Below are 10,442 nucleotides of genomic sequence, written 5' to 3'. Positions count from 1 at the left end.
TAAAAATATTTGTAAAAATTGTTTCCAGTACAAAAAGGAACTGCCAGGGAAACTTAGGATTCCGGGGGGTTCTTTTTTTTTTTTTTTTTTTTTCCCTGAGGGTTGCTGCCTTTGTTAGAGCCAGCTCAATGTTTAACTAATGTTTCATTGGTAGAGTTGAAAGGGAAAGTGGAGGAGGGTGGGAAGGGGACCGTCACAGATGACGAGGGAGGCGGAGGGCAATTTGTACCTCCTTAAAAATCTTGAGTGCTGAGAGACGGGTTAGGACTGCTTCAGAGCTTCTTGGCAAACGCTCAGCCTGCTTACCTGGGGCCAGGATGGAAGAAGCAAGTGGAGTGCTAAGGAAGGGCTTCCTTGTTAAACGGGTAAGGGCACAGCTAAGACGAGAGTCCAGCTTTCTTACCATCTTGAAATGCTTTCTACTTCACTGTTGCTTCTGAAGTTAGCCTGATAGTTAGATATAGGGCACTTAGGCCATATCCAATGCAAGTGTTCAAAGTTTGGGTCCCATTGCTATTACCCTGTCTTTACAATGGAGGTCTGTTTCTGAAATATGCAAAACCCTTTTAAAATGGTAGAAATATTTTAATTATAACCACAGCACAACTAAAGTAAATGAATTTAAAGGGTTAACCTCCCTGATTCTGCTTCCCTAAACCAGTGTTTTCCTAGAGGGTGGAGGAAAAAAAATTGTTATCAAAAAGCTAACATTGTACACTCCTCAGCAAACTATGTGTAAGCAGTAGGAGGGAATAGGCTTGAAGGTAGGGTGAAGAGAGATGCTTCTGGAGGAGACTGACAGCCTCTTCCCGTTTGGGGCTGGCTTCCATAACCTGTGCAAGGGGACTACAGAGAGGGAGAAAGAGAGGTTTTATAGAGGTACAGAACAAATCTGGACCCTTTTTTATCATGACTATGACTGTGATCCAGTTTGACATAGGCCACACATTCCCTACCACGTGCAAGAAGCTTTCAGCTGAAACCTGGAGAAAGGCAATCTATTACAGGCTTCAGCTGTCACCATTATCTGTCCCCATAGGGCTTGACCCTGACTGATAGCGCAGAACAGAACTTTTTACCAGCACTAGTGGCTTCTTGGTACTAAGGCACTATCTCAGTTTCTTAATAAGGATCTATTCGCGGTGTGCCAACCAGCCATTTTTGGACAGGGAAGCAGAACAACTTGGAGTTTTTCCTGAGATTTATCTTCTAGCAAAAATAGTTTCCAGCAAGAACAACAATTTCATGCAGGCATTTGTTGTTATTTCTGGTGGAAAAACCAAAATGAGGTGTTTAATTTTGGAGGGGTTTGACCAGAGGTAAAGCATTTTGGATTCTTGAACTGGCACAAAACATTGCATTTATCAGACAAGTGCACTTCCATCTTGTGGCATGCTTTCTGATGGGTTTCATAGTTGGTAGGCTCAGAAGGGACCTGAGCAGATCATCAAGTCCGCCCCCCTGCCATGGCAGGAAAGAGTACTGGGGTCAAACAACTCCGGCTAGGTGATTATCCAGCCTCCTTTTGAAGACCCCCAGGGTAGGAGTGCCCAGCAATTAGATTTTTGCTTAGCCTGAGCAAGATGTCACTAGACTTAAAGGCAGGTTTAAAAAAAAAAAAACTGTAACAAGTTTTCAACAGGAATCGTATTCCCTTCTGCCCCTAGAGAATGAATGAGCCTTCATTCCTGCTGTGACGGGACCTTACATGTTCCACTCTATCAGTTCTCCCCACCCTCTCACGAGCATCAGGACTTCCATCTCCCATAAAAATGTGAAGTCAGATCCCTTGCACCAGAACTAACACCCCAGGACAGGACCTAGCATGTCTATAGCAAATCCTCCCCACCCCTTGGCAAGCTGCTTTTTAGCCACCATAGCAAAAAAACAGCCTTCAGGCTCCAGTTAGTCACAGCTCTGGCTAAAAGAGGTGGGTTTTTATGCATAATAGCCCTAGAGGCAGTAGCAGTCGCCACTCAGGTTCCAATAAAAAGATCATGTAGGAAAGAACATTGTGAGCAGGTTAGTCACAGAAGATGAGAGACGGGTACAATATGACTAATGCCCCAAATAGCAGTGTTGTTGTGGAAACTGTAAACCAGAAAAAACCATGCTGCCCAACTGCAAGTTCTCAGGGCTTCTTCTAACCGTGTATGCTATCACATGCCAGAATGATGGACAGAAAATGAAATTGATATGTACTCCCTGAACGCTAGGTAGAAACTCTACAGATAATAGCCCCCATTGACTTCAGGCTCAGGTTCAGTATGATAGACCTTCCTCCCTATTCCTGATGCTGTAGATCGAAGGATGCCTGCGAATGGCAGTTCCTCTGAATCATTCATCTGAGCTGTGCTTCTGGAAGTAAAATGCTTGCCATCAAAGAGGAGGCTTATTCCAGGGAAATATCTAATCTTTTTTGCCCAGTGATTTTATAAAATCAGAGGAAATACTTTGTCAGGCAAGATGATGGTTTGTGCCTGGATTTCTGCTGGTGGTACATTGCTAAAGATTTCTAGGTTAGAGGTGGCTGAATACAAATAAATGAAGTAAATTGAACAAAAAAAACAAGGTAGGCAATTGTTTTTTAGCTCAAGTGTAATAATATCTTTTAAGAATATAATTGAAAAGAGCTCAGTTCAGAAAACAAAGTTCTGAGTAGGCCCAGGGATCTCCTCACTAGGACTTTTGTTAGGGGTCTTTGCTGAAGTTCCTGGATAATGGTCCTCACTGGTTAAGCCTACAACCTTACTGGTAGGGTTATTACAACATTGTACATAATAGACATTATGAAGAGAGTACTTAGTATGCATATCATAATGATAATGGCGCAATACCTTTAATGTAAAACAGAAATGGGTAGAGAGGAAATTTGTTTCTCTCACATCTGTATCTCTACTAATCATAGGAATTTCTTTTACTGCAGGGTCACATTGTCCATAACTGGAAGGTAAGGTGGTTTGTTCTGCTGCAGGACAAGCTGCTATATTATAAAATTGAAGGAGGCAGGAAGGAACCATCTCCAAAGGGCAGGATCCTCTTGGACGGTTGCACTATCACTTGCCCATGCCTGGAGTATGAAACCAGACCGGTATGTCTGGAAAAAATAGATGGCATCCTTTTCTTTTCCTTTAGTTTCTCCCCAGTCTTTTTTCTGTTCTTGACTTTCTTAATCTCTTTGTCCCTCGTCACCCTATATACTCTCTAAAACTGGGCCTAGCTGATACCAAGTGACCTTTCAGCAGTGTGGGACAAGTCAGGATCAGATGTTGTACTGCGTTTCCTCATGCTGTCTCTGATTTCTACTCCTGTTGGCAAAGTCATTCTCCAAACGCACTAGTTCAGATATGGAACCAGGCATTTAGAAACAAATCTGCATACGGGAGAAGGGGGCATAGATGAAAATGCCTCGGCTCATTCCACTAAGGAAAACAAGGGAAACTTTTTCAACAGCAGCCAATTCATGTTAGAAAACAAATAAAGGAAGCAGATTAAGCTGGCTGCTAGCCCACGTATGTAGGGCAGGGCAGGGAATGGAATACAGAAGGTGCAATCCCTGAAGAAAATTAAGGAAACTATACCTCCTTCCTCTTTCTCACCCGCTCTGTGTTTTACTTTGCTGTTCTTGGAGTGTCTCTGTCTCCCTCCAAATTAAATAAGTTGGTTTAATGCTTATGTATGATGCTTAGCCTGAACTGTATGCCAATAAATCCCTCCTTAGAATGATTGTAGTAATGGCTTTTGGCTCTTACCAAGTTAGGGTGGATTGGAGGTTCCTAAGATCCTTGCATTCTCCAATGTTTGGCTGGTCTGCTCACTCAAATACAGTGGCGCTTTGCCACAGACTTTTCCTGGAGCTAAGCAAAAATCTGCAAAACAGACTTCCAAAGATCCCTTCAGAATTGATCTGGGGTTGGTCTCCCTCTGGCCAAGGACTGACCAGGTTTCTGTGTAAATCCAGCAGGCCACCTTATTTGACTCAGGTGGCACTAAGGCCGGTGGAGCATTCCTAGCTGATTATAAATGCTATTACTGTTTCTCTGCCCCTAGCTGGTAATTAAACTGAAGACAAAAACCAACACGGACTATTTCCTAGAATCTTGCTCCAGGGAAGAACGGGACTCTTGGGCTTTGGACATTACAGGAGCCATTCATGCTGGACACCCAGTGCAGGTTCAACATCTTCACAGAATGAAGAACTCCTTCAAACTACCCTCAAACATCAGTCTTAAGTAAGTCTGCAGTTTCCTACCCTGTAATACTTCATACAGCCACAGAGCTACATAGTCTACACAAGTACCATGGAACCCAGATCATTTCTATCTCACTTAATCTGACAACCCAGTGTGAACCAAGCGTGAGATCCTCAGCTTTTTGCTGCAGATTTGACTTCAAAGAACCCAGTTTCTTCACTCAGCTAGAGCTCACCAGCAGTCCTATGCAGCGACTGGAGAATAGGTGCCCTTTGAAATAAAAGCCACAGGAAACAACTGAAGTCCCTCAACTGCCCTGCACAGGGTTTACTGCAGCTCTGTGTGCCCTTGGTTACTTCACAAGCCCTCATCTTTGCAGGGGGTAGAAACTAACCCTGCTAAGAATTCTGTTTCTGTTGTATCGCCCAATGCCAAAAGGGCCCAAGTAATCTCCTCCCAATATACCTCTGCCATTTTGGTCCTGGATTGCTATTCAATCCAGTTGTGATCTACAGCCCCCACCCCCCTTGTATCTTATGGCTGACCTGAGAACTTTCTAAGTCAAGTCCTAGCATCACTAGTGATGTATGTAAACCTAGAATGTGTTGTGTTGGACTGAGTGTCAAAATGTGGTCTTTATTGATTAGCATTCACTAATTAGGCAAGTGGCTGGTAAGATTTACAGAGCTGTTATCTTTCTTTTGGGAGAATGACCAGAATCCATGTCATGGCTGTATAGAGGCCCGGATTTCTAGGGACTATTTGTATGGTTGCAAAAGATTTCAAGAGGTCATTTAGTCCAGGCTGCTAGTCAGAATGAAAAGAAAAATAACTCTGAATATATTTGGGGCCACAAAATAAATAGCTCCAACCATAAATGTGTCACTCTTAGAATACCTTGAAATAGAAGGTCTCCAAGAGTCATCAAGCCCATTGCTCTGTACCATGGGACTTCAGATGGGACACTTAGCCCATTTTTTCCCTATGCTATGCTTTGCAAGAAATTTTAGCATGGTGTCTAGTCTATTCCCCCATACTGGAGCAGGAAGTAGTTATCTATTCTTGAAATATTTCCCCTGCCTCTGAGGCAGTAAGGCATGTGGCCAGTCCCCATCTGTGCATGTAACACTGTTCTCCTCTGCTCTTTTACAGCCACATTGTGGACAAAATGCATGACAACAGTTGTGGAATTAAAATGACCCCCAATGTGGAACAAGGCAACACATACAAGGAGACCTTCACAGGTATGCAAAGCCCAGATGGCCATTCTTCCAGTGTCTGAGACTTTATATTGCAGAGAAAAGGAATCCACTGGAGAGCCCTTAGTTAGGGACAGATGCCTGCACAAGAGAATTTACTGGCCCATCTGAGCCCTGATTGTTTGTCCGCTCTCTAGAAATATGTAAGTCGATATAGGATCCTACATCTTTGGTCAATCCTGTATATCAGCAGGATTTAGTTTCTGGGGCCTCCATGCAGAGGTCCAGTTTTGGGATCCTAGTATTTATTAAATTATCATGCTAAAATGTAACCATACGGTAGTAAATGCCACTAGCAACCTTGGGCCTGCATGTAAGCTGCATGGTTCACATTGCCCTAACACTGCCACTGTTGCAAGGCTCAGCATTGACATGTCTTTGCTATGGTGTTAAAGCTAGAATTTGTCGGGGGAGAGGGGCCAACAGGGATAGCGATCAGTCTGTCGGTCACTGTGATACGTGTTTGAAAGCTGCCTTTCTGCTGGTAGGTTCTTCAGTGGTGGACTGGCTGATCTCCAACAATTTTTCTGCCTCTCGACTTGAGGCAGTCACACTTGCTTCCATGCTGATGGAAGAAAATTTCATCAGCCCTATTGGAGCCCGAAGCACTGAGGCCATGCGCAGTGGCAATCTAGCCGAGCAGTTCCTAGATGACTCCACAGCACTGTACCTGTTTGTAAGTGATGTGACTTCTAGCAGTGGTATCTCCCCATGTCTCGTGACATGCTTGCTTTGGGGAGTGGTAAAGAGCATGTGGGGAGATCACTTGTATGTGTTAAATGGCAAAATATATATAGAAGGTGAAAATGGATATGAAGAACAACGTAAAGATGAGAAGCTTTGGGATTTCTAATAGTACAAAGACTTTTATTTTAATCGGAAAAGAGTAACTATTTGGGTAGGGAAATGCCTACCAGTTGAAAAATAAAGGATTTGAATGGGGACTCCTCCTGTTGCAAGCTTAGAGTCTGTGCTTGAACTAATGGAAGATAGAAGGAGGCTTGGCTAAAAATTAAGACCATTGTGGTGTACATTTTGTGGTCTGTTGGTTGCTGTTTGTAATTGTATAACTGATGAGATGTGCAACAGCAATACAGAATTAGATATATTTATCTGGAAACAAAATAACATGTTAACAACAGCCCTGTGCAAGATGAGAAAATCCATGCAAAGGTATTCTGTATGTTTATTTTACTAGTATTCACTGGAATTAACATTTTAAAAAGTTTTCCAACTATCACATTTTTTCCCATTTGCAGGCTGAAAGCTATAAGAAAAAGACCAATTCTAAGGAAGAACTGCACCTCAGCATCCTGGAATTAAGTGGCACAATTGTAAAACAAGGATATTTAGTAAAACAGGTAAATGCAACTTTAAATTATCTTATTAAGAATCAAGACTCTGAGGCTACATTCAGGGTAAATATGAATATTAAGAGCAAGGATGAAGTGAGGTAGCTGCAGAATTATACCTTGTGTTAATACTGCAAAATAGAGAGCAAGGGTGGAAATGAGAAGGAAGTCTCTTTGTTTATAGAATGATATGTAAGAAAACCATTGAACTCACTGCTGCACAATTCCATCTTGAGTAATTATGTGTGCCTCCATGGGGCATCATGCTAAAACGTAACCATAAGGCAGCAGGGGCCACTGACCACCTCAGAGCTGCATGCAAATGGCATGTGTTGCACTGCCCTAACATTGCCACTGTTACCTACTCTTCTTCCTCATATACTTCTTGTAATCTGTTTTGTGGTGCTGTGTCATTGTCACAGACCTAGCTGCATTTCAGTGCCGAGTTAATTAATTTATACAGAAATAAATTATATTCCTGAAAACAGTTGCATGTATACATATAGTTGCTTGTGTGTTAAGTCCTACTGACTTCATTGGTAGAATTACATTTGGGTAACTGTTTGCAGGCTCCTATTCTTTGTTTGTGAAAGTTAGGCTCTGACACTTGCTAAGAACAAACTGGTTTTTTAATCCTTGTGTTTCACACTGTAAATTAATCACCTGCACAAGGTGATGTCAGGCAGTGGGTTTAATGGGGTAGGGAATCTCATTAAACCTATTGCCTGACAGTTGTTACAAGAGTGAGAGGTCTGTAAAAGACGGGGTGGACAGAACCACAAGGTTTGGAATCCCATTTGTCAGCTGAGCAAATAAATGTGTTCTGTCCTTTTGCAGCCCTCTAAAATGGACAACTTTTACCTAAATCCTCCGTAACTCCTTTCCTGCAGCAGGATCCTTTTTCCTCATAAAGCCCCTTGCCTGCCACTTGCTGGCAAACCTAGCCCTGCTTCCAAAGGGGCAGCAGTTCCTTATATTCTGGCATAGAGCAAAGCTAGGATCTGTGCCATTTCTTTTTCTTTCTAGCCTCATCATCATGTTCTGCTGCCTCCTGCTGGTTTCTAATCTCAGAGAAGAGTGAGAAATGACTAGTGAGTGGAGACTGAGTACATTAAGCAGAACTGGGAGCAGTTGAGACTTTGGGAAGGGGTTTTACTTGTCCCTGTTCCCTAGTGGCTCAAAATCCTCCTTTGAAGTTGTATACTACCTCAGGGACATAATCATTCCAGAAGTTAGTCAGTGCTTTATTATCAGCCATTTAACCTAATGTTTGATCTCTGTAAATGCCCATGGATTGGAACAGGGTCAGTGAAATATCAGATGTTTCTAAAATGATGCTGGAATAGTTTTATCCTGATGAAGAGAGGAAAATCCTATGCCTAGTCACATGGCTGTAAAAGCCTAAGACGGGGGAAGGCAATCGGGACTTGCAGTAAAGATTATATCTTTTATTAGACCAACAAGATTTTTGCAAAAAAATTCTTTAATTGCAAGCTTTCAGGCACAAACACCCCTCATCAGGCATTGGAGAAAAGATTATAAAAGTTCTCCTGGGTAGAAATGAAAGTTCATATTTCATAGGATTTCACAGAGGTGTCAATAGATGGAAAACTCCTTGGGGCAGTTCTTAGCTGGTATGGAGCCTCTTGCGTGCTGTGAGGTTCTGAAATATGAAAATAAAATATGAACTTTCATTTATACCCAGGAAAACCTTTACAGTCTTTTCTCCAATGCCTGATGATGGGTGTTTGTGCCTGAAAGCTTGCCATTAAAGACTTTTTTTTTTTTTTTTTTTTGAAAAATCTTGTTGGTCTAATAAGATATCATATTTACTATAAGTCTTGATTGCCTTTTTCCTTTAGACCAATATGGCTACAACCTAGATACCCAAGTACAGGGGAGTCTGTTCAGCTTGCTGTGTCTGCTGGGAAGGAAGTCCCAATCTGGGTTTAGCAAAGGGGCAAATTTCAGGTTTGACCTGTACCCTCGCCCTGTTAGCACCACTGTGTCCACTCTTGCCTGAAATGCAAAGCTTGTGCTCTTCATGTGAAGTGACATAAACTAATGGAAGTGCTTTCCAGGAGTATGTTTTTAAGGACTTCCAGGACCTTTGGTGAAAATGAGAATGTTAATTCTAGTTACATTTCTTCATTTCTCAGGGCCACAAAAGGAAAAACTGGAAGGTAAGGCGCTTTGTTCTGAGGACTGAGCCTGCTTTCCTGCACTACTATGACCCCACCAAGGTAAGTGAGCAATGGGATGGCAGCAGGGGAGGACCCGGGGGGGGGGTGCAGTGATATGGCTGCACCCCCTTTTTGAATTGCATTGTACTATAGAGGCCTCTGGGGACTTTTTAAATTCCCTCTAACACAGGGGGTCAGCAACGTTTTTGGGCCAAGTGCCAAAAACACCCACAACCTCAACTTTTAAGATGTTGGTGTGCCAGGGACAGATGGTGGGGAAGACACAATGCTTATTGTGGCAGTGCAGCCCTGGCCTCTTCCCTGCTGTCTGCCCCGAGGCGCACATGCCAGGCAAAAGGCTTTTTGGAATGCCAAACTCTCTGCACCCATGCTGGGGGTTGCCTACCCCTGGCATAACACGTGTGAAGATCCTCCCTCCCTTCCCCTTGGTGATCAAAAGCCCACCCCTTCTCTGCCCTTTCCCTTTCCCTTGGCCCTCCTCTACCTGACTTTCCTTGCTGTTACGGGGCAGGGAAGCACCAGAGCCATTCCTGTTCCTGGTGCAGGGGCCAGACCTAGCTGAAAACATGAGGGATCTCCTACCCTGCACCTGATATAGGCAGGGTGGAGGGAACTACTCTCCTGCCACACTGTTGGTACTGTCACCTCCCCAGCTGAGCCCAGCTCCAGCTCAGTCCAGCTGGCTTTGGAGCTTCCCCACCCCCAAGCAGTGGAGAAAGCCACAGGAGTTGGAGAGGAAGGAGCTGACCCTCTGAGCAGGAAGGGGAAAGGAGGGGGGGATTTTCACCTGCATTAGGGATTTTAAAAAGTCTGCCCATGCTGGTGTGGGTGAAGCAGGCTGGGAGCAGGGGGTTCAGCCATCCCTGCTTTGCAGGTTGCTGTTCCCACACCCCTCTTTGGGAAATTCTGGATCCACCCCTGGATGGTGGTGGCCTAGGGGATCTAGATCTAATTACACACATCTTTCAAACCAGCAATTGTTAGATAATCATTTACTTACAAAGGTAATAAGATTTCCCTCCACACCTTTCTTCCAAGATCATAAACTCTTTTGATTTTCACCACTCATTCCCCAAGGCCTGGACCTCTCTGGGGGACCTGTATCTAGTGCGATTCCCATTGGGGCTGTGCAGAGCTTCAGGTGCTGATTTTGATTTGGAGGAGATTCAGCCTGATCTTTCAGTTTTTTTAATCGAATCAGGGGACCAATAAAAGGGTCCAAACTGATTTGAAGCTCTCCGAATCTTTGAAAAAGATAGATTGATTTGGGACTTGATGATTTGATTTGGGCAGTCCTTGCTGGCTGCAGCAGAGAGCTGGAGCCAGACTTGGAGCTGGTAAGTATTAGGGGCTGGGGGAGGGGACCCCTGCCAGCCCCCAGCCCCTGCCCGCTCCCCTAGCCCACCCCCCATTGCTGCCCCACCCGCCCCAGCT

General features: G+C 43.9%; 1 protein-coding gene across 1 annotated transcript in view; it reads left to right on the top strand.

Moving 5' to 3' along the window:
- Positions 1–233: 233 nt before the first annotated feature.
- The window catches only part of PLEK2 (pleckstrin 2), a 13,946-nt gene continuing 3,737 nt past the window's right edge, over positions 234–10,442 (top strand). The window contains exons 1-7 of the mRNA XM_019519198.1: positions 234–365; positions 2,927–3,091; positions 4,051–4,232; positions 5,346–5,437; positions 5,941–6,128; positions 6,712–6,813; positions 8,964–9,047. Of these exons, the coding sequence (XP_019374743.1) occupies positions 318–365; positions 2,927–3,091; positions 4,051–4,232; positions 5,346–5,437; positions 5,941–6,128; positions 6,712–6,813; positions 8,964–9,047 (861 nt within the window). The 5' untranslated portion in view covers positions 234–317. The remainder of the gene's footprint in view (positions 366–2,926; positions 3,092–4,050; positions 4,233–5,345; positions 5,438–5,940; positions 6,129–6,711; positions 6,814–8,963; positions 9,048–10,442) is intronic.

The sequence above is a fragment of the Gavialis gangeticus genome, unplaced genomic scaffold, assembly GCF_001723915.1.
Source record: "Gavialis gangeticus isolate Ggan-Ray unplaced genomic scaffold, GavGan_comp1, whole genome shotgun sequence".
In the NCBI taxonomy this organism is placed as follows: Eukaryota; Metazoa; Chordata; order Crocodylia; family Gavialidae; genus Gavialis; species Gavialis gangeticus.
Note: the sequence above shows the minus strand (reverse complement) of the source record. Positions and strands in the feature narration are given on the sequence as shown.